Source organism: Phymastichus coffea, unplaced genomic scaffold (genome assembly GCF_024137745.1).
Source record: "Phymastichus coffea isolate CEN01 unplaced genomic scaffold, Cenicafe_Pcof_1.1 PCOF00010, whole genome shotgun sequence".
NCBI lineage: Eukaryota > Metazoa > Arthropoda > Insecta > Hymenoptera > Eulophidae > Phymastichus > Phymastichus coffea.
The window spans coordinates 8,277,002-8,302,516 of NW_026706821.1; the positions used below are offsets into that span (position 1 = coordinate 8,277,002).

The window sequence follows — 25,515 nt, forward strand, 5'->3', positions numbered from 1 at the left end:
TCATTGGTAATCAATTTATCTTTTAAAATGCTTCTTATGTATGTATGCAGAATGGCTAACTACACGCCTAATGAAGTTCTCATGATAATAGGTGAATGCAATAGGAATAATAGACTTACTGCTCTAACCTACGCCGCAAGATATCCTAACCGGCTCCATTCTTCTCATCAAGAAGTGATAAACATTGAAAGAAGATCACGGAATAATCCCCTACATCGTCAAAGACGAAGGAACAGACTCCAAAATAATAACGATTTGAAGTTACTTACAATCTCTGCGTTGGTACATTTAAATCTACTTGTTAATATGCGTCAGATTGAAAGGCAAACGGGAATCGGAACGGACTATTGATGGTCCAATGTACTTTGCATTTCTCCAAAATGATAAAATGAGAATATTCCATTTGCATTTAGATTGAATTTATGGTTTCAATAAGACGGTGCTCCTGCTCACTATGCTCCTATTATACAAGCGTTCTTAAATCAGCAATTTCCAGATCGATGGATAAGGCGGTCTGGATCCATCGCGTGGCCTTCTAGGTCACCGGACTTGAGCACCCTTGATTTATTTTTGTAGGAATATGTGAAAAATGTTGTTTTTAATAAACCTCCAACAATACCATTGGATATAATGGATAGAGTTAGAAGAGCTTGTGGCGCAATAACTCCTAAAATACTTACAAATATGCAGCAAAACTTTCACTGGTGATTACAGTTCTGTTTGGAGAATAATGGTGAACACTTAGAACATTTAATTCATAATTAAATTTATATATCTCTACAAGATCTTGCCTTAACTGGTTGAATCTCTATAGGATGTTGCCTTGACTGGATGGATCTCTACACGATCTTACCTTGACTTGCTGAATTTCTATACGATCTTGCCTTACTTAGATCAATCGTACATCGATGCACACACACACACACATACACACACACACAAACACATACACAACCTAGGGGCTGTAAGACTTTGAGGCTGGTGGGAAGGCTTAAGCGCTGAACTTTAGTAGTTAGGGTTAGGGATTTTATGCTATGTAAGTTACTCGTTACTGAGGTAAGCATCCAGTTGTGAGTCAGGTTTCTTGGCTACTTAGGTCAGAGCGAATCAACAAACAGCCCAACACATGCTTGGGCGATGTAGAAGAAATGACTTATATCATAGTATGTAAGCTCAAAAAACAAAGTATCCATTAAATGACCTTGAAATGACCTGGAAGGGTCTCCCGGACTCCACGTATAATAAATCATCTGAAGATAGAATTTCCCGCTCTTATCCGAATCCAGGGTCAAAAATAGGAGATCCTATTTAAAAAAATAAAGTTGATCTTGAAATGACCTTGAAAATAAAGTCCAAGGTCAATGTTGAGGTTATCCTGAGTTGACCCCCTTTGAACCACACAATTTTTATTTGAAACATTTTTCGAATATTTTATAAAGTTTTGAGTTATCCTACTATTCTAGTTAAAGTGGGACTCTCTGAATAATATTATTATTAGATCATTAACTGATAGAGGATTAGGTTTCGGGTTAACTCATCGACCTATCTTAACATTTATATGATTGAATATTGTGTAAACATTTTTTCTCTACTTTGTACAAGATTGAGATTGTCATTTCAATGAATAAATATTCATATAAAACGCTCATATTGAAAATTGCAACGATTATCGAAAATCGTTTAGATCCGCGTACCGGGTTAAGAGCGAGCGAGAGCGAGAGCGCGAGAGAGAGCGCGAAGGGGCAACGGCCGGTAGGGGCGGGCTGAGAGGCAGTATAGCTGATGGTTTCAGAGAGTTCGCCTCGCCGCTTATAGTAATTCTCGCTGATTTCCGAGTGTTCCTGGAACTTGTGACTTTCCGCCGAATTATACGTGGGTGACGTGCGGTGCAGTGAGGGTGTTATCGCTGGTCTTTATTTCTCCGTGCCTACAGCAACAGCGACCACTGCAGCAGCAACCACAATAACGATATCGGCGAACTTAGTGGCGACCTCGTTCCCGCTACAGGCGTGCCGGCGACCGCGACAGCGTATAAGCTTTGCTAATTGGATACGGTTGGCCACCGTATCCACCGCTTAAGTACGGTAAGTGCACAGCACTTATTATTTCTGTAATCGTGCGATCCCGCGCAGCATGCGCGGTAGATATTGTTTAAAGCGCGCGTAATTAGTCCGCGATTATCGCGATTGTCATTCTCTCTCTCTCCCCGAATCGTGTATTAACGATATAGCGTGCGAAAGTCTCTCGGCTAACCCCTCAGTGTAGCATGAGCCTTTAATAAATAAAGCAGCTTGTCATTTGAAACCGCGTAATCCTTTGGTTGCCCTTTGTGTTTACCGTGTTGATGTTTTGATTCGATCGCGCCGGTTATCAGGCATAGATAGCGAGCGCGGTAGAACCGCTCCACTCGACGGCGGTACTGGAAGCGGCCGACGGTGCGCAGGTGAGTCAAAGCGCAAGCACCACCACCGGACAAAGTTAGAGACCCGGTTGGTTCGCGCGCCAGCGCCGCCACCGGCAGCTTAGTGAACCCGAGTTGGTTCGGAGCGCCAGAGCCGCCATCGACGAAAGTCGCAACCCGAGTTAGCTAAACTCGCCTACTCGGCGCATGCGCAGGGTAGCAAAAGGTGAGTAACGTGTCTTGACACGTAGATAACAGCGCACCGATTAGTGGATAGGATAAATAGATTAGCCGGAGTTTCCCTATTAATCGGCTGCCTGTTACATGGCACCCAACTTTTTTTTAGGAACTCACACGAGGGGTTTCGGTAGCCTTTAGGGAGTAGCGACGCACGGGAGAGAGAGACGTTCGCGCGCATGCGTAGCAGGGTGCGAGCGGGTGAAAGAACACGTGGCTCGTTCGGCGCGTGCTCTACAAGGGGAAAAGACGTTGCTTCGACCTAGTTGCGATTGCTTTTGTGAGCCGAGAGCAAACTAACCCCAAAGGTCGAAGCGACGCCTAGAGTCGCTCCAGATAGGTGACAGATTGATTTTTTCGATTTAATCCATACTTTAGAGGAAAATTAAGTGGGGGAATAGTCACCGAGGGACAGTAAGCGTAGAGCACGCAATTTGGGTGTGTGCGGGGTTAGATAACTAACCCGGTGGAGCTAACAAACAGTTAGCCCCCACCTATAGGCAGGTAATAGCGAGGTGAAGCTTTCACTTTTTTTGTTTTTGGACGCGTTGCCTGCACGCACCCACAAGCCACGTGGATTGCTGCCTTAAAAATAAAGGCAATTAATTAGAGGAGTTGCCGACAAAGAGGCAACACCCTGCTCGCGTCTTGGGGTGATAGGAGACGGTAGTGGTCGATTAGGAAAAGATAAACCTCAACCGTCGCCTGCACCCGTGTGGAGGCAGTATGGAGGACATCGCCGAAGCGATAACCCGGTGGGCATCGGAACTGCCTTCCACAGAACTCGACAGATACCTGTCGCAACTGGGGTTGCGTACAGATGGCCCGAAGCTTATGCAAGCAATGCGGCTTGCATATTGGCTCCTGGGCGAGTACGTCGACCAGGATTTTCGAGGAGCGGCGTTAGATAAGGACGAAGTGCAGCGAAGAAGAAGGAGCCGGGAGAGATGGCTTGAGGTGAGACGCCAGGAGCTGGAGGCAACCGACGTAGAGGATTTCGTCACTCACCCGCTCATGCTGTTGAACAGCGTCGAGACAGTCGAGGCGAACCTGACGCGGACTCTCGCCGTCTTTGACAACCTCGACGGGGACAGTCGGAGCGACGTTGAAGAGAGAGAGCCCGCCGAGGAATCAGGGGTTCGTGAGGAAGGCGAACGTCCGGAAGGGGTCAATAGTAGACGTGAGGGCTCCACGGAATCACCCAATAGGCGACGAGCCCGTCGCTTTGAGGGTGAAGAGCTTCCTCCTCAGGAGGAAGAGGAGGAACGATGCGTCACCGAGCGGTTGAAAGAAGAGATAGAGCGCAACCGCATCGGGATTGACCGCATACTAGAGATGCTTGAGAAGCACGACAGAGTATGCACGCGGTGGGGTGACCAGGTGGCCGCCCTACAGGTGGAGATCCAGCAGCTAAGGAGCGCGGATCCTACCAACCGCCAAAGCATCGTGAGGGAGCAGCCCAGGAGAACCGTGGACTTTCAGTCCACGTACACGTGCCACTATGACCCAGGGGTACCGGGAAGTACCCCGGAGCCCCCAAGATCGGCACTAAGGGAGCCTTGGGAGGCTCCCCGACGACAGGCACCTCAGCGAGCTGAACAGCCGCCACGGAGAGGGCCCGACGCCAGCACTGGTTATGGGCAAGCGGTCCCGGACGGATCGACTTGGGGAGACACCAACGCAGCGTCAGGGTTCTTCACGACCCGTGACGCGGGCAGGATAGTCCGAGGCTGGAAGCTGCGGTACTCGGGAACCGCCTCGGAGTGTGTGGATACCTTCCTCTCGAGGTTGGAAGATCTACGGGCGGGCTCAGGGCTAACGGACGGCGAGATATTATGCTCAGTATCAGAGCTCCTCGAAGGAGTAGCGAGGACCTGGTATGAGCTCAATAAGCTCAAATGGAGGAGCTACGCCGACTTCATAGCCGGCGCTCGCCGTTGGTTCGGGTCGAGCGAGTTGCAGCAGCCTCTGCTGCTGCAAGAGGCCCAAGCCCGTTATCAAGAGAAGGGAGAGCTGGTAAGGGAATACGCTTGCCACCTCCTCTTTATGCTCGCCCAGCTGCGCCCGCCATTACCCGAGCAGCGTCAGGTAGATTTGCTATACGCAAATCTCCTGCCCGCCATCCGGATGCAGCTGCGGAGAAATTCGTTCTCCAACGTGGACGAATTTCACGCCCGGGCGACGGAGATCGAGACCGCGATGCGGGACGATGAGCGCCCGAGGGCCAGGCTAGAGCCCACGTCCACGTTGTACCCCGAACACATGGGAGGATTCACAAAGGCGCCGCCGCCCAGGGCAGGAGCCCGAACGGCGGCGATGTCGAACAAGCGCCGGGGTAAGGAGCAGCTGCAGGACGAGTCACCCGTGAAGAGCCCGGCCAGGAAACCCGAGGACAGACCCGCGACCTCCGCGATGCAAGCGAAGGACCGCTTCGAGGATCTGTCGTCCCAGGTGGCGACATTGCGACGCGACCTGGACCGGTATTTCAGGGAGAGAAAAGCTAACTCTCCCAGGCGGTCAAGAGGTCGAGACCAAAGCAAGGGGAGGAATAAGACCCCCCCAGGGTCTCCTGGCCAGCGTCGAGAGGGTCAGAGGAGAAAGATCGATTTCTCCCAACCGATCAAATGCTCGGCCTGTGGCAAACTGGGCTTTACGAGGAGGTACTGCCCGGATTGCAACAAGGGAAACGAGCAGGGAAGCGGAGGGAGGAGGTCCCCTCCGCGTCCCCAGTAAAGGTGACCTCTCGCCGCAGGTCGCTCGAGCGGGGCAGCAGCCCGCCGGCGACCTCAGGGTTCAGGCAGGTCTCCGAAAGGCAATGGAGCCATAAGAGACCTAGCAGTGCGGTGGTGTACGACGAGACAGCGACTAAGCCGGTGACCAACCAAGGTAACGGGGCGTTCTGTATCCTCGAAGGGTATGGAGGTCGAGTTCAAGTGGTGGAGGAAGGGTACGAGTCGGTCGAGGAAGAGACCAGCGACCCCAGGAACCACCCGACACTCCGGAGGATACGCTTGGAACCCCAGGACGAGCGGGGAAACACTCGTCGATGCGAGTAGCGGCTGCCCAGGGCAGGAAGAGCCGCGAAAGCCTCCGGACCACTAGGGAGAAAGGGACGAAAGTAACACCCCGTCGTTATGCGCCCGAGGATGAGACCAGATGGTGGCTCCAGGTAGACATAGGTGCCTACAAGTTAAGGGCACTCTATGATACCGGAGCCTCATCGACGGTAATGGGTCAACTCGGGCTAAGGTTGGCATCGGACATGGGGCTAGCCCTGGACGTGACGCGAGCAGGTGAGGCTAAGCTCGCGGATGGTCGTCCATGCCCCATACTGGGTCACGTGATTTTTCCCTTCACGGTAGGAGGAATCACAAAGGATGTGAGAGTCGCCATAACACCACTGCTTTCAGATGACTGCTACGTGGGCGCGAATTTCGTGAGGGAATTCAGCGCCAACCTGAACCCTGACACGGACCAATTGTACTTGGCAAAAGCCAAAGTGGCAGTGCCGTTAGAAGTGGCAAGTGTCAGTGGTACGTCGTGCCTCGCACCCGTAGGCCTGGTAGAAGCCACAGAAGCACAGCGGCAAGAAGTGGCTAGCCTCGTCGATGGATTAATTCCAGACGAGGGCGAGAGTTTAGGCTGTACTGTCGGGGTCGAGCATGAGATAGACATCGGAGATGCCCGATCCTGTAAACAAAAGTACTACCCGGTCTCCGATAAGGTGCGAGAACAGATGCACGCGCTGGTCAAGGCCATGCTGGACAACGACGTCATTGAGCCAGCAACCAGCGGGTGGTCGAGTCCAGTGGTAATGGTGAAGAAGGCGGATGGCAAGTACCGGTAACCAAGCCTGACGCTTACCCATTATCCTTCATGAACGACATCTTACGAAGGATTCGAGATGCCAAGTTCATCTCAACGCTGGACTTAAGTAGCGCGTACCACCAGATCCCTCTTAAGAAAGAGTCGCGCCCTATCACGGCGTTTACAGTCCCAGGCCTGGGGCATTTTCAGTTCAAGAGGATGCCTTTCGGATTGTCATACGCCGGCGCGACCTTTCAGAGGTTGATGGACAAGGTGATTGGCCCGGACTTAGATCCTTACGCTTTTGCATACCTCGACGACGTGATCATCGTCTCGTCGTCGTTTGAGGGGCACAAGCGACACCTGGGATTGGTTTTACAACGAATCCTAGGTGCGGGCCTCACCATCAATAAGAACAAGAGCCACTTCTGTAAATCGGAAGTCAAGTACTTAGGAGTCCTCGTCAACAGTGAGGGAGTGAGGCCAGATTCCGAAAAGATCAAGCCTCTCATGGAATATCCGACACCACGGACAATTAGGCAGGCGAAGCGATTTATGGGGATGATTTCGTGGTATCGTCGCTTTATACCCGATTTCGCGACAATCGCTGAGCCGATAACCGCCTGACAAGGAAGGGTGTTCCTTTCGTTTGGCAGCAGGAACAGGAGCAGGCTTTCGAGAGGCTACGGGGAGCAATGATTACTGCCCCAATCCTGCAGTCGCCAGATCCCAGCGGGCAGTTTGTTTTACAAACTGACGCGAGAGATAGTGGGATCGGCGCAGTGCTGACGCAGGAAGTCGATGGACAGGAGCGCGTCATTGAGTACGCTAGTCGCTCGTTGAATAGTGCGGAGAGGAATTACTCAGTCTCCGAACGAGAATGCCTGGCAGTGGTTTGGGCTATCGGAAAATTCCGGCCGTACATTGAGGGGCACCACTTCAAAGTCATCACCGATCATAGTTGCCTTAAGTGGCTCCGCAGCATGAGGAATCCTACGGGCAGGCTAGCGCGATGGGCGTTAGCACTGCAAGGGCAAGTTTTCGATATTGAGTATCGAAAGGGAGACCTCAATGTGGTGCCAGACGCTTTATCTAGGGCCTATGAGGAGGGAGTGGTAGAAGTGGGTGCCATGACCCATCAGCCGGAAACTGCCGATGCCTGGTATCTGCAGAGGTACCGAGAGGTATGCCAGGATCCACATTCTCATCCTACCTGGAAGGTAGTGGGAGGGAGACTGTACCACTACCATCCGACAGAGGACAGCGAGGGATCCATCGACAACGAAGAAGCCTGGAAGCTTGCAGTCCCTGCTGAGAAAAGATCTCAGGTGCTCGAAGAGGTCCATGATGCTCCCGCAGCGGGACATCAAGGAAGAGAACGTACGTTCTCCAGGGCGAGGCGCCTGTACTTCTGGCCGAAGATGTACGAGCAGGTCAGAGAGTACGTGAAGAGTTGCCCAGTCTGTCAGCAATGCAAGGCGGAGCAAAGGCCGCCTTGCGGGCTGATGGGTCGTCGAGAGGTCTCGCGACCCTGGAAGGTGGTGGCCAGCGATATTACTGGTCCGTTCCCAAAGAGCTCGAGAGGGTTTGAATATATCCGGGTATTCTTGGATCTATTCACTCGCTGGGTTGAGTGTGTGCCCATTCGCAAGGCCAATGGAAGGACCATTGTGCGCGAACTGCACGAGAGGGTGGTAACAAGGTTCGGCGCGCCCGAGATATTCTTATCGGACAATGGGACCGAATTTAAGAACCAGGAGGTCGATGCCTACCTGACGAGGAATGGCATCCGGCGGGCCCTCACTCCAGTGTACCACCCACAGGCCAACCCCACGGAACGAGTGAATAAAACCCTCAAGACCATGCTCATGTCGTACGTCGAGCGTGACCATAAGAGCTGGGATGAGCACCTGCCAGAGTTCAACTTTGCGTTGAACTCGGCAACTCATAGCGCGACAGGCTATAGTCCGGCTATGTTAGTCTTTGGACGGCAGCCGACTCCTCCCTCGACCTTTAGAAGGACTCAGGATCGGCTGGCCCGGGAAGCCTCCGAGGGCCAAGAGCTGACCGAATGGGGAGAGCACATGAGCCTTTTGCCGAACTTGTGGGAGCGCACTTGCTCCAAGTCCAGGGAGGAAGCAGACCGTCAGGCGGTCTATTATAGTAGGAAGCGACGTCAGGCCGATTTTAGGGTTGGGGACTGGGTGTGGAAGCGAAATCGAATCTTGTCTTCCACAGCTCAGGGCGTGTCGGCGAAGTTGGCGCCGAAATACGCTGGCCCGTATATTATCGAGGAGGTATGTGGGTCCAATACCTACCTCCTCGGTAACCAGCAAGAGGTATTGCCCGAGCTAGTCCACACCAAGGACCTCAAGCCCTATTTCGGTCCATTCTCGGATCAGGACAACGAGGAACCAGGAGGCGGGGACTCAATACCGTTGGAGGAAGAGGAGAGCGTAGGCGACCCGCCAGCGAAAGTCAAGGAATCCAGCGGGGATCCGATATGCGAGCGCGTCGCGATTGCAGCCCCCGCAAACGAGTGTGAGAAACCCGCGGCGGCTCCAAGGGTACCGATCGAGACGCCGGCTAAGCGAGGCCGGGGTAGGCCGCGCAAGAACCCTGCGTGCGAATCCCAGGCGCCAGGTGGAGACGACCTGGATGGCAATGCGGTAAGGGGAAGAGGCAGGCCACGTAGAACCGCTCAGCACGTACGGAAGGTGGTCCTGCCAGCTATCCCCGCAAATGGGCCATGTTCTCGAGGAAAGCGCAGGGGACCGGGACGTCCACGTAAGCAATAGCGTCGAGTGTGACACTGCGTCGATTAGGTTAAGGGCTGAACCTGAGAAATCCCTTAACCCCACTTCTTCTCTTTTACAGATGGAGAGGAAGCTGGTCATAAGTGAAGAGGCCTTCGAGACGGCCACCCAACTGCTGCTCGACCTGAGATTGGGTCCGGGCGCCGATCGGCTGATCGGTGATCTCCGTAGGTTTGTCCGGGCCCAGGTCGAGGTGGCCGCTCGCGAAGGCCGCTCACGCCAGCGGGTGGACGACTTCCTCCGGGAAGGACTGGCGCCCCAGCCCAGGAGACCGGAGACACGGGAAGCGTCCACCCAGACCGACGGTACGTACGAAGAGGACCGTCGGTCTAAGTCCACGCAGGACCAAGGGGTGCAGACCCACGGGTCGAGCGCGGTAACCATGGAGAGCTCGACCCAGTGCCCCAGGCCAAGGGAGGCCTGCGGCCAGCAGCATTGGGTCTGCAACCATCCCCGTATCTCCGAGCAGGAGGGCGAACCTCAGCCACGGTGGGCGGCGTAACGTTTACCGCCGCCCCGGGACCTTCGACCCCGCATCCCCGCCCGCCGGTGGAGGGAGCCAGATCCACTCCAGGAGATTCCGGCCACCGCGGAAAGTTGGCCACCGTATATAATAAGTGCACAGCACTTATTATTTCTGTAATCGTGCGATCCCGCGCAGCATGCGCGGTAGATATTGTTTAAAGCGCGCGTAATTAGTCCGCGATTATCGCGATTGTCATTCTCTCTCTCTCCCCGAATCGTGTATTAACGATATAGCGTGCGAAAATCTCTCGGCTGACCCCTCAGTGTAGCATGAGCCTTTAATAAATAAAGCAGCTTGTCATTTGAAACCGCGTAATCCTTTGGTTGCCCTTTGTGTTTACCGTGTTGATGTTTTGATTCGATCGCGCCGGTTATCAGGCATAGATAGCGAGCGCGGTAGAACCGCTCCACTCGACGGCGGTACTGGAAGCGGCCGACGGTGTGCAGGTGAGTCAAAGCGCAAGCGCCACCACCGGACAAAGTTAGAGACCCGGTTGGTTCGCGAGCCAGCGCCGCCACCGGCAGCTTAGTGAACCCGAGTTGGTTCGGAGCGCCAGAGCCGCCATCGACGAAAGTCGCAACCCGAGTTAGCTAAACTCGCCTACTCGGCGCATGCGCAGGGTAGCAAAAGGTGAGTAACGTGTCTTGACACGTAGATAACAGCGCACCGATTAGTGGATAGGATAAATAGATTAGCCGGAGTTTCCCTGTTAATCGGCTGCCTGTTACAAAATGTATGTTTTTTTTTCAACGGGCATAATTCATCTATCGCACTAATTTTCAAAGCCTTTTATTCTTTTATTCATTAATTTTTGACTTGTTTTAAAGGTTTTTAGTGTCATTCTTCTGAAAGCTTCTTTGAATTTTCTTAACGTATGTATTTAATTTTTCGTGAGACTATTTTCGTTTTGTTCATGCCATTGTAAGCAACATATCATTTTTCGGTGGCCAAGTATTCTTTTCAATTTCCTTATGCATGTAATATTTTAACCACTTTCATATTTTTTAAGTCATCTTGTAATGATTTTATACCGATTTTGGAATATGCATTTTTTTTATTGATCGTGTTTTTGTCATGTCATTGTAAAGCGACATATAATTCCATTGCCAAGTATTTTTTTCAATTTTCTTTGCGTATCTGTTAATTGTTAGATTTTCATTACGCCATTATGTAGACATCTTATTATCTACCAGGGTCATGTTTGTTTATGAGGTTCTTCAATAAAATTAAAAAGTGTTTTAAGTTAATGAAACTGAGAATATATAATACTGAGATTATATATATATATATACTGAGAATCATGGAAATTATATGTAAAATTTGTTATAAATTATAAATTATAAATTAATTATGAAATTATATATATAATTTCCATGATTTATTTGTCATCGATTTTATTATTCCTGTATTTTGTTTCCATATCCCAGTCTTTAAGCCTTACATTCCATTTTTTCTCCGTTTTTTTCTTATTACTCAAATTATTGTTTTCGTTATTTATACAATATATATAATATCCACCATTGTTTTAAAACTCTAACTTTAACCATCCATTTATTTCCTTTCAAATAAAAAAGTTACTTCTTCAGACCATGGTTTCGTTCTTACATTCCAATTGATAATATCCTAAATAACATTATATAACTTTTCTACAATTAACATTTTCCGATCACGTAATAACTTTAGTTTCTTAATTTATTCGTGAATTTCTATTATTTTATTTTTCTGTTCTGAATCATCTTTATCAACCAGGCATTTTTTAAGGCGCATGCGGATATCAAGGAACGACCACAATAAAAAATGGGAGCACGAATATGACAGAGAGAGAGAGAGAGAGAACAGCCGAAGCGCACCGAGGAGCAGCATGTGTACATGCGGCGGTAAGGAAAGAGAGGCACGTGACTGCAACGTGCAGTATCGCTTCGAACGGCAAGTAGGAGAAAAGGAACATATCTACACTAATTGTCATTACCATTTTAACGGTTTTGGCCGGAGAAACCTTCTATTTGATGCGAATCGATTTGCAACAGTTGGTATAGATCACAATGAGGTGACTAATCGATTTAGTGTACATCCATGGAGAACTGGACGTCCGACTGCAAATAAGAAGGAACTTGCCGACTAAACCGTTGCTCTCCGGATGCTACGAATGGAAGTTCGATCTCGATAAGACACTAGCTATCATCAGCGGCTCTCGCATATTGCTGCTGATTGCTATTCACATGTTAACTCTCAATTATCGCGAGAATAGTTTTCGCTGATAAAATTACGAGCAACGGTAACAACAACAGCAGTGCCAGCGGCCTCTTAGAGAGGAATGGTAGAGAAGTATCCTCGGTGAACGGCGAGCCCGAAAACATAATTTTTTCTGCATGTCACTGCACTTTTTCAAAATTGAATTATCACGAGTATTAAAAGTTACATTTCAATAAATAATCCCTTATTTTTCTAAAATTTCCGTAGTCAACAATATCGAAATAAGTGTAAGTAGAAGCTGGGCTTCGTAGGCGTTTTATCAGCGTTAGAAAAATGTTAGACAATTTTTGATACCAGATTTAGATTTGTAATAGCAAATTTTATAAAATACTGTGCTTTGAAATTAATTCTGAAACCGTTAAGACTAGTAAAAGTGGAAAAAAATCGTAAAAATTTGGTTGTATCAAATTTCGAAGGTCATTTAAAAACCATATAATAGAACTATCGTCTCTATAGTATTTTTCTCGGATTGTACATCAGTCTCAGTTTTAGTTGTTTTCCGGTTCATATTTCACTCTAAATCGAGATATTTAATTTTTTCACATTAAAAAAAAATGATTCATAGTAAGCCGTTGCCACAAACATACAATCGGGGGCTCGGGAGAACACGTGAGTCGTTTAGCAAGATAGGTGCGAACCAGCGCGCCGCGATGTTGTACTCGTATATGCACATCGAACTTTATATTTGAAACGCTACATAAATTGTTTGTTATTTCATTTATAAGTGCGCTTTAACTATTCATTATCTACATGTGTTCTTTTTTTTTCACAATAACCTGCGTGTAATACTGAAGTCCGAGGTATTCATTATAGTTAGAACGTGTCCGCTCACTACGAACCTGCGATTTAAAAATAATTTGTTCGCGTTTCGCTCCGGGCATAAAAGCCAGTTTTGGCTCCGAAGAATTCAGTGACAATTATATATAGATCAACAAACGAGTTTAGGTAATATTAAATATTAGTTTTATGATAAACAATACTCATGTAATCAACACGCTGAACTTGAATAAATTATTTGTTTTTTTCCTTGTGGCAAATTTTTCATAATGATCAATTTTAACTCTTAAGATTCTTTCTTCCAATTAACGAGTTGTCTCATCTTATGTTCATGAATTTGTCACTCTACTTTTTAAATTCATAATTTTATCCGTGTATTATCATTATATGATATTTAAAATAACATTTTTATTTTCATTTTATACACATCTGCATACATTTTTTTGATAGGATATTGACTATATAATTTGGACTGGCGATCTTCCACCCCATGATGTATGGAATCAAACAAGAGAAGAAAACATAAAAATTCTAATTGAATCTATTCAACAGATGTTACAAATATTTCCAGGTATCCCAATTTTTCCATCGCTTGGAAATCACGAAAGTGCACCAGTAAATAGGTACACATTTCTGTACAAATACGTATATGATATATACCTAATATAAAATAGTATCAGTATTTCCGTTTCTAACCAATCTATAACGGCGAGCTATAATTTATATCTATATACAAAATACAAAATAAATTAACATACATTTGTAATACAAGGCATGTACTTCTAATAAGCCCATCAGCTCTCTTGTTTCCCCTCTTGCGCTGATACAGGTCCTTCGACAAAAAGTTGTAAATTTTTTTTTACGATTTTTTAATTAACGTTTTTCAATTTTCTAGATGGTAAAAATTTAATAAGAAATCTATATTAACATTTGTGTCTACGCGTGATCGTACCATTCATTCTCCGTCCATCTAATTTATGGTGCTGATTAGTGTAGTCAGGGAGAGAAGCAACACAGATTCAATGGGCCGTAAAGGCAAAAATAATATATAAGGAATACCTCAATACCTCAATACGGAGCAACTGAGCGCAATGACAGCCAAGTTATGCGCGCATTTCCAGGCAGCCGTGAGTTAGCCAGCGTGGCCTGCATGCAGCTGGCTATGCGCTCGCTTTCTACATCGTGAATCTAATAGCCGATCTAACAGCAGCTACTGAAAAAGTGACTTTTCTGACCGCTACACCATTTAGAATTTTAGTTGTTCTGTGGTTTGCAGAGCCGGGTAACATCCAGCCTATGCAACAACTCCGCCGACGTATTAGAATCTGTCAGATAACCTAGAAAGCGGGTCATGAATAATAGCAGTATCAGCAACAGCTGCAGTCGTAGCAACAGCAGCAAGAGCGACAACGGCAGCATAAACTACATCTCTCTTTGTCTTTCTGTCTGTCTCTCTCTCTCTCTCTCTCTCTTTCTCTCTCTCTCTCTCTCTCGCTTTGATTCGTATATGTTTTGCGAGTACCGTAAGCTCGACTTTCGGTGTGCTGATCATGTTCATTAGTGCTACAATCATACAATTGCGGTATTCATGATGAAGATGGATAAACTATTATGTGGGTATGCATTCGTGCCAGACCATGACAGTTCGAACAAGTTTTATAACAGTTGACAATAAATATTTGTTGTTTTCTCGTTTGTAACTGCTAGAATGATTGATTCTTTTTCTGTATCCTTCTCATTTTTTAATCTCTCTCTCTCTCTCTCTCACTCTCTCTCTCTTTCGTGTACGTATGTCGTACCTTTTACACGCAGCAGGTAACTCAGTAATCTAAAGAGAATGACAGCGACTGAAACAAGCAACACTACGAAACAACTTCGTAAGTAGGTAGTAAGTCACTTCATAGCGAGCGGGCATCTGTCTACGTGCTTCTCTAAGACGCTTCCGTACACTTGAGTGATTGAAGCATTGAAGTGGGTAAACCTGACTCCTGGATCTGTTGTTGTGCAGTTTTAACGGTCGTTCGGTGTTTGCATGCGTTAAATTGTTAACATAGGGGTATTAGAGGTACTGATGTAGATGTTCAGCGATTTAACGGATCTTACTATTTTTTTATGGAATGACTACGTTGGCCTAGAAAGGTGAGTAGTTAATGCGATTCATGAACCAACAGTTAAAGGTCACGGCACTACGAGCGTAGTTTGTGGCAACAAATGTGAGTTGTTAGTGGCAACAACTGTTGAACCTTCTGATTATACGATGGATCAGCGACTGACCCGTCCTAGGTATGCTGTAGAATCATTTATAGCAGACGGAAGCCTGAGCTCAAGATTTGAGCAGAATTTAGTACAGAATCTCGGGGAGAATCAGTGAGAGGCAACAGCTTCTTTGATGCGACAGATGAGTAACTATCGAGATTGATCGAAGGGAAATTCAACCGATGCGATGGCGGCGTCACAGGTGTGGGACAGAAATTCTCGAAAACAACTAAACCGTGGCTGAATGAATCCTGAGGAAATTACCAAAGTACATGCACTTTAATGATTTCTAAGAGGAAAAAGTCTTTATGGTGTTGGAAAATTTGTTCATCTATCGCAAAGAGATTTTGTTCATCAACAATAACGAAAAATGACGTGATTTCCCAGACTTTGAAGATGATTTTCGGCAACAATTCTGCCATCGACTGGATAACAAAGACCTATATTATTAATGATAGCCGGATTATATTACCGCCTTCTAGTGAGATATTCGTTGAATATACCTGCGGACATTGGCGACGGAATGACATAACTTTGATTGATGTTGCATTATACATACCAAAATTAATCCGATGGCAAGAACATTTAGGACATCTTGGCGACAAATTTGAGTGTTGCTATAAGTGAGACCGTAAATGATGTCGATCAACATTTAAGAAGTTCATGCTGATCGAGAACACTGCATATTGAGAAAAAACGTTGTAAAAGATAACAACTTCGGATGTGAATGTATCTACGGCCTCAATGAAAAATATGTCGAGAAATTACAGGAAACAAAATGGACTTAGAAAGTGAAACACAGTGGGAACAAATGAAAAAAGTATTGCCAAAAACAAATATGTCAAGAACGAAGCGATAGAACAATATGAAACCAAGTGCATTCGAAAGCTAAGTGGCTGCAGAATTGAGAAAAATTATGTAGATAAATAAATCATAATTATAACCTCATTCGTATTACAGCACTCAGACAGTTCGAACGTGCGATGAACAGCTCTCCAAAATTCGAGCTTCCGTTAAAATACTACAGTCAATGTAAATAAATCGAACCCAAATAAAACAAATATATATGATATATAAGCAGATAAATTTATTTAAGCTGATATGGTTACAACAACAAAAATAGTCCATACAATAACATCAACAGATAATACGAAAGTATTATAAATAAACTAGCTGCATGGAAAACTATATAAAACGAAAGGATAAGAAATAGCCCAGAAAAAAACAAAATCGATAAAAAAAGGCAAACATACGAGGTCTGTCCGGAAAGTATGAGGCCTACCCTTATATTTTCGTGCTAGCGTTATTCTTTATCATCTGGTGGGTGGCATCATTCAATGTAATCCCCACTTGATTGAACAATACGGTTCCATCGATGTTTCCACTTTTCTAAACAGTCCTGGAACTCACTTTTAGGGATAGCCTTAAGTACACTCGTCGCATTGTTTTCAACCGTTGTTTTGTCATTGAATCGGTGTCCTTTGAGTGCTTTTTTTAGTTTTGGAAACAGCCAAAAGTCACAAGGGACTATGTCGGGACTGTATGGAGGTTGTCGAAGCAATGCGATATTGTGTTTGCGCAAAAACTGCTGCACAAGATTGGATGAATGCGCTGGCGCATTATCGTTATGGAGAAGCCAATCACCACTTTCCCAAGAGTGCGGCCGTTTTCTTCTTATTGCATCAAGCAAATGTTTCAAAATTTGAACGTAGTATTCTTTATTGATTGTCTGACCTGTTGGTGCATATTCGTGATGTACAACACCTTCACAATCGAAAAAAACAATCAACATTGACTTAACATTGCTCCGACTTTGACGTGCTTTTTTTGGTCTTGGCGATGCAGAATGCTTCCACTGTGAAGATTGTTGTTTTATTTCAGGATCATAACCATAAACCCATAATTCATCACCTGTTATAACTTTTCTAAGCACATTATCATCATTATTGACCATTTCCAGATTGTCCAGAGCGATTTCTATGCGCATGTTCTGCTCTGCTGTGAGTAATTTTCAGATGAATTTCGCACACACGTGTTTCATTCCTAAATTTTCGGTTAAAATTTCTGAAATGATAGTTTTTGGTATCCCAAGGTCTTCTTCTAGTTCTCGCATAGTCATACGACGATCTTGTTCGATTGCAAGTCGCACCCGCTCAATATTATCTGCGGTTTTTGTCATCAAAGGAACGAGAATCACTATCGACAGAAGTGCGACCATCCTTGAACCGTTTATACCACTCTGTTATTCGTATTTTGCTCATACACTCGCTTCCGAAGGCCTTTTGCATCATTTCAATAGTTTCCGAACTCGTTTTTCCTAGTTGAAAGCAAAATTTGATGCAATCAATTCGTTGATCTTGTTTTTCAGTCATTTTTGATAATATCAAAATCCGTCGAACGCGAAAAAGGCACTGTAAACAAAGACAAGCTGCGCATGAACTATACGTCCGGTGTTGATGTTTCTGTCCGATAGAGGTCGCTCGAACACTATGGCGCGAAGATATAAATGTAGGCCCAATACTTTCCGGACAGACGTCGTATATCAGTGATTACTGGCTGGAAAACTTAAACGACTAATTTGAAATAAGCAACTGAAATGAAGTATTGACTGGAAAAGAAAACGATGATACAGGTGAAACCTACTATCTATCAACAACGCCTTTAATTGTTGGGACCGTGAAAGAACCATCAATTAACGGAGAATTAAATATTAGCCCATTTGAAAATTTACTCGATAATGTAGCTAAAAATAAATACACATTAACTAACACTAAATAAGAATTTAAATGAATAACCTGGAACTATTTTCACAAACGGTAACAGAATTAGAAAATAAAAATACTGATTTTACACGTTTCAATAAAAGGGAACTAAATCATACAAAATAATTATAAAAAATATGCATCCGTCGGTAAACCTCGATGAATTAAAAAAGGTAGAGTCATTTAAGCATGAAGTATTATGAATTACAAACATTAAACATAGAATAATAAATAACCATTATTAATATTTTTAATTGAAATAAAAATGAAAAAAAAAATATCTATATATAAGAAATAGACAAATTATTAGTTATTAATACAATTAATTATCAGTTTTGAACATCCACGTAAAAAGAGAAATTCCACAATGCATGCGCTGCCAAGAATATAGCCACACTAAAAATTACTGCCATAGAGTACCAGTCTGCTTAAAACGCACGAAAAATCATTTTACAGCTAACTGTTCGAAACAGTCCAAAATAAAAGAAGTCAAATATACGAATTGCGGCGAAAATCATGAAGCTAGCTATAAAAGATGTTGTGCATGTAGTGTAGATGTAGTACAAACTCCTAAGACGAAAGCTTTTTCAAGCACTAAGGCCAAAACAGGTAGCAAATGATGTAAATGTAAACATTGTTAGTCCAAACTTCTCATATGCACAGGCTACTAGTAGAAACACACTCATAATAGAAGAAGAAGCCAAACAAACACTGGCGTCTCAAACAATAGTAAATAATAGCAACGACAATCATCTAGTAAATATGATGAATCATCTAATGAACAGAATAGATACGAAGCTATATCTGCTTACCACGCTTATAAATAAAATTAAATGAATACAAAAATAAAAGTAGTAATATGGAACGTTAACGTTTAGTACAAAGAAATGTAGAAATAAAACCTTTTCTTGAAAATAATATTAACATAATGTTAATATTTGAAACGCACTTTACATATAAAACGTTCTAAGAATACCACAATTTACGCTATACTGTACAAACCAGTCTGACGGAAAAGCACATGAACAGCTATACTAATAAAAAATACAATCAAACATCACAAAACTGAAGCATACAGAAAAGACTACGTACAAGCCACAAATGTGTTAATTACGGATAATAACGGTCAAATCAATTTTTCAACCATATATTGCCCTCCAAAATATAAAATAACCAAAGAAAAATACAAAAAGTATTTTGATAGCTTGGGAAATGACTTCCTTGTAGAAGGCATCTACAATACAAAACAGTCTTAGTAAGGTTTAAGAGCAATAACATCAAATCCAAAAAGAGAAATTCTATATACAGAAATGAAAACTGAAAGCCTAATACCAATATCAATAGACAAACCTATTTACTGGCCTTCTGATACAAATAAACTGTCGAATTTAATAGAATTACAATCATTAAATTATGCTTTAAATACTTAACAGCCAAATCATGTATCAATCAAACATCAGATCATTCCTTAATTATCATTGATTTCGATTCATCAATTAAATCAAACATAAAAAATATACCTCTATATAATAAAAAAATTAACTAGGAATCCTAGAGAAAAATAATAAATAAAATTAGCTTGTAATATACCACTAAAAACAAAATAAGATTCTGATATTGTATTTGAAAATCTGAATAACAACATTCATAATACTATAAAAAACGCAACTCCTGAATGCCCTATAAATAAAAAAACTAATTCAACAAATTCTAAATATGCATCCAATAAAATCAAAGGAAAAAGAAAATTGAGGAAAATATGATAACAGACTAGATGAAAAAACTGATAAAACGAAATATAACCAATTAGTTAAAGAACTTAAAAAAATACTTTGTAGAAAAAAAGATAAAAATATAAATAATTCGTTAACTATCCGAACTGCACCCGAGGCAGCAGATTATTCACTCTGGAAAGCAACTAAAAAAATAAACCAACCACAACATTTTTCTCCTCCACTCTTAAAAAATTATATGTCTTAGGCAAGAACAAATATAGATGAAGCTAACATATTCGCTAAACATTGATAAAACGTATTTAGTTCACCACAAGGTAACATAACAGTAGAAGAAAAATAAAATTTATTAAATAACATGCAAAATAACAATGATAATAATAAAATAATAATCAGTCATTTAACAATATTAAAGAAAAAGATATAACCAACATTATTAATAATCTAAAAAAATAAGAAGAGCCCAAGTCACAGTAATATAAACGCAAAGTTACTAAAACCATAATATTAGTATCAAAGCGGTAAAACTTATAACTATCGTGTTAAATTTAATATTTCGTTTACACTATTCTTTCACGATCAAGACTAAAGTAAGATCGTTATTATCAGATTGAGGCTTAGTGAAAATGAAAGGTAGACTTTGGATAATAGAGTTGAGGAGGGATTGAATTGATTCAGTTGAATAACGTTCTCATTGATCACTTATGTTTATGTCCCCGAAAATGCCTCTGAAAAATCCCATGGGAAAATTGCAGGAAACTTTTTTGGTTTAGCAGCAGACACTGATAGTTTCAGACGATCTTCTCGGAAAAACCTCAGGTAAAGTCACCAAACGCTTCAGAAAACTCTCTTCGCTTGGGGGCAGATAGAGATAGTAGCAGACGATCACTTCAGGAAAAATTTCAAGAAAAGCCACCGTAAAAGCCTTAAAAAACTCTCTTGGCTTGGTAGTAAACATAGGTAGTCATGGGCGAGAGCTTGAGAATTATCTAAATATGGATGAGCTGCTGAAGTTAACTGGAAGAATCACCGTGCACATCAGTTTTTATACTCTTGCTCAGATCTCACAAAGATCTCTGTCCTACTATGTCAAATTTTAGGAGAAGGGAGAAAGACGGCCCATAATAAGTCATCGTCTGGTGAGTTTTTAAATAAATTCTTGGTGAATTTGTGACGTCAAAGAATTATCATCAATAATCGTATTGTGAGTTAATAAGAAGCAGGATATGATGTGTCGTTAGCGTACACGGACGAGATAGGAAACAAGGCCAAACATTTATACCTAATGTTTGTAAAGCTTTGACGTCACAAATTGTTTACCGTGGGGTTAGTTTGAACGAAAAGAAGTTATCCAAAAAAACGATGTTGAGGTGGAAATTGAGAAATTCAGGCCGAGTGGCCTGAACAACTATTTTGATGCGATATGAAAAACAGCAACAATAATACCCATACCAAAACCGGGTAAACTGCTCGAGCGTACTAAATCATACAAGCCAATTAATTTATTGCCCATACTATCTAATATCTGTAATATCGAAAAGATTGAATAAAATATTATTAGATCAGAATATAATACCTGACCATTAATGCAGTTTTCGTAATAATCATGCTAAAATAGAACAAATAGACAGAGTTACTACTCAAATAAGAAATACCTTAAAAAAATATATAATTTCTCGATGTAGCTTAAGCTTTACTAAAGTCTGGCATTAAGGACCTTTATATAAACTAAATAAAATCCTATCAAAAGAATTCAACTTGTTACAGGAATCAAACCTCAGCTTCAGAACTTTTAAAGTAAAAATAAATAATGAACTAACTGATGTCTACCCAATAAACGTTAGCGTCCTCAAGGAAGCGTTCTTGGCCCCATATCATATCTAATATACGAGGGTGGTCCGATAAGTACTTAGCCTCAACGCCCGATGGCGTCACTCTTGCAAAAGAAATATTCTATCACGTAGTACCTTCTCGATGGTTACTGTCAAGATTTCAGCGGGCTCGGAGTTGAAGTTTTGAGAGCGTGTGAAAGCGAGTGTGTCCGTTGATTTTTGAAAAATGGAAAAAGAGCAGTGTCGGTCGGTGATTCGATTCTTGTTTCTGGAAGGGAAATCGCGCAGCAAAATCAAAAAGCGCTTGGATGCTGTATACGGTGACTCTTCTCCTTCGATGGCGACCGTCAAAAATTGGTATAACGAGTTTCAACGTGGTCACACGTTGATTTTTGAAGGGCCACGTCCAGGTGCCCCAAAACGGCTACCACGGAGGATAACGTGACAAAAATTCACGATCTCGTATTGGCAGATCGACGATTGAAGGTGCGCGAGATAGCTAAGATCGTAGATATTTCAAAAGACCTCGTGGGTCATGTCCTACATGAAATTTTGGGCATGAAAAAGCTGTCGGCGCGATGGGTGCCGCGTTTGCTCACTCCGGACAACAAGCGCAACCTTTAGACAACTTCAGAGCAATGTCTGACGCTATTTAAGCGCAATCCGAAGTAGTTTCTGCATCGTTTCGTGACAGTCGACGAAACATGGATCCACTGGTATACACCAGAGACCAAGGAACAGTCGAAACAGTGGACTTTACCCGGCGAAAGTGCTCCGAAGAAGGCGAAGACTGCCCCATCGGCCGGAAAGGTGATGGCCACCGTTTTCTGGGATTCACAAGGTGTGATCTACATCGACTACTTGGAGAGGGGCAAAACGGTCACAGGGCTGTACTATGCCGAATTATTGGGCCGATTCGACGTCGAATTGCAGAAAAAACGGCCCCATTTGGCGAAGAAAAAAGTGCTCTTCCACCATAACAACGCACCGGCTCACACCTCCGCCGTCGCCATGGCCAAATTGGTCGAATTAGGCTACAAACTGCTGCCCCATCTACCGTATTCTACAGATTTAGTCCCGTGCGACTTCTTTTTGTTTCCAAACTTGAAAAAGTCACTCGCCGGGCAGAAATTTGAGTCGAATGAGGAGGTAATCGCTGCCACGGAAGCCTACTTTTCAGACCTCGAGGAAACGTATTTTTCAGACGGGTTAAAGAAGTTGGAGCATCGCTGGGCCAAGTTTATCGAACTAAAAGGAGACTATGTTGAAAAATAAAATGCCACTTTTCCTAAATTTTCGTTTTTCTTTCGTAGGCTAAGTACTTAACAGACCACACTCGTACACCTATGATCTTCCTATAAATGAAAAATATTGACATCACCACGTACGCAGATGATACAGCAATATTAATATCACATACTAATAAAATTACAGCCACTTATATTATGCAGAAACACCCGGAGACGGAGAAACATTCCAATAATTGGAGTATAATTATGAATGGAATGAAATCAATACAAGTAATTTTTGCTATACAAATCAATAATAAAACCAGTATGGACAGTAGGTAAACTAGAGAGGCCTTAGCTCAGAGGGGTATCTGCTGAGAGGACCTACCTGAGCTGATGTCCGTGCATCTTCAGCTCAATACTGTCAACTCACCTCTTCCCCCCCCCTACTGAGCCGATGCCCATGTATATCACTGTCGACTCACCTCCACCCCTTTACTGAGCCGATACCCGTGCGTTCTATGCACTCCGCCCCTACTGAGCTGATGTGTTCGGATGCCCGTACGTTCTATGCACCCCCCTCCCTCCCCCCTCTCCTACTGTACTGATGTGCTCTTGATGTCCGTGCGTTCTGTGTTACACGCTTTGATTTTATTGTGTATGTATGTGTGTGTGTGCGTGTGTGTATTAAATTTTTAAACGTAAAACAAGGTAAATGTTATTGCAAAAAAAACGGACGGACAGATCGGGGGATCGAACACGCGTCCTATGGATCCGCAGGCAGACGCTCTACCGCTAGAGCCACTGCAATTGGTACCCTGGACAGTTTTTTATCGTATGTATATTATTAATTTATTATTATGGTGATACTAATATCCCTCCCCTTGTGACGGGGCCCTGGCTAAAATAGCCGGCCCTGTCTGGCTCGCTCTCTCTCTCTCTCTCGCAGCTCGCTCCTTCGTTGATGCCCTGGCGAATGTGGTGGAAATTACAAACCGATACCGATGCTCACACCGCTTTATTTCAGGACCAATACCTGAGCAGGGCATCGTCATTGGGAGCCAATCAAAAACGAGAGCAGCTGCGGCAAGTAGAAGAAAGAGAGATTGACGCGTCGCGAGTAGAGAGTGAGCGAGCGCTAGCAATCCGCGGCGATCCGCTCGCAAGAGCGAAACCGCCGGCGTTGCTCGAGCCGACGCGCGAACGGTTGGAGAGAGAGCTCGAGCCGAGATCTTGAGTTAGAAGGATCTATTTGACGGCCAAGCGTGTGCACGCGAGAAAAGCCAAATAGTCAAGCAGAGACAAAAGAACTAGACGACGAAGAAGATTTTCATTGATACCTGAGGCATCGTGGAATCCAATTGGACCTGCCGTAAGCCTGCCAGTAGCTCCAGCAGTATTTCCTGCCAGTCGCTTCAGCAGTATTTCCTGCCAGCAGCATTAGCAGCATTTCCTGCGAACAGCACCAGCAGCGATTACTGCTAACAGGACGTGAGAATTGAAATCTTGATATCTTTTCGTATTATATTTTATCTGAATATCACCAAGATACATCATTAAATCAATAGGTGGTCTAAGGTCTCCAAAGCTATCGAAATATGTAACGTTTTTTCCGATTTTGCAATAAGCCAACCAGTGCGTTCCTGTTCCTTCGACATCATCAAGATTGACTTCAGCTGATTCGTGATAATATGATCCAGAACTCGATAAGTCATTTTTCATGAAGATTCCGCGAAAATTTGGTACTTTCACAATTTTTGCATAATTCATCAAGTTTGTATGAGGAAGGGCAAAGCTTCACCTATCATAGTTAATATTGACAGAATTCGTGGAACGTTGATGTTTGCTTTTCCACTAGCTTTTTTAACGGTTGTATGAGCTTTTTTCAAAGCAAAACCGATGACTTTGCGCCCACATTTACCCTTGGACCATTTGAATGTGGCCGCTTTGATCATGCTTTTCAAATTAACTAACTTTTTAGTTTTCTTGCGTCCTTTCGATTTTAATTTCATGGCGTCAGATACAGCGTAAGCAGCTGCCGTCTCACCAAAACTAGAATCCTTAGCGAAGACTCTATTGAACGCTTTTTCAGCTAAAATTTTGTCTGCGATATTTCTAGCCTGGATATTTTCTCGATTTTTCGAGTACGCTATATCGTATTGCTTGCAAGCTGCGTCGAGAGGATTGATTCCTGGATTGCCGCGAGCTAAACGTGTCTGTAACTTAGTTCCTGGTCCGCAATATTGATAGCCTAGAATATGGAGTTCAACTGGAAGTTTATTGATAATATCATTGACTAATCCTCGTCCTTTCTTTGCTCTTTGACGTTTGCATATGATCATCTCTCGATCAAGTCCAACACACGATCAACGTTCGAAACTATAAAAACAGGTGTATATATATACCCATGTGGTCAGTTATCGTTCGGAATCTGTCTCGTGAGTATGAATTTCAAAGAACAAACTGTGAAACTTTCTGTAGAAAATTTTGACGTCATCGTGCGGGGGGATAAGCAACCAAAGCGTCACGGAGATTTACTGCTGAATAGCATCAGATCTATTTCTTGTGATCTGTCAAATTGTGGTAAGACCAACAGTCTTTTGGCGCTTATTACTCACCCCAATGGCGTTAGATTCAAAAATATTTATGTGTGCTCGAAATCTCTCGAACAGCCAAAGTATAAATTATTGGAAGGGATGTTAAAGCCGATAGACGGAGTGAAGTATTTTCCGTTCAAAGAGCACGAATCCATGATCGATCCCGAGCATGCATTGCCTAATTCAATTATGATTTTCGACAACATCGCCTGTGAGAAACAGGAAAATGTACGCGCTTTCTTTTGTATGGGCAGACATAGAAACGTCGACTGTTTCTATCTCTCGCAAA

General features: G+C 43.7%; 1 protein-coding gene across 1 annotated transcript in view; it reads left to right on the forward strand.

The window, feature by feature from the left end:
* Positions 1–25,515, forward strand: part of LOC131671652 (sphingomyelin phosphodiesterase) — a 938,839-nt gene that overhangs the window by 503,180 nt on the left and 410,144 nt on the right. Inside the window, exon 6 of the mRNA XM_058948252.1 lies at positions 13,268–13,440. Within this exon, the coding sequence (XP_058804235.1) occupies positions 13,268–13,440 (173 nt within the window). The remainder of the gene's footprint in view (positions 1–13,267; positions 13,441–25,515) is intronic.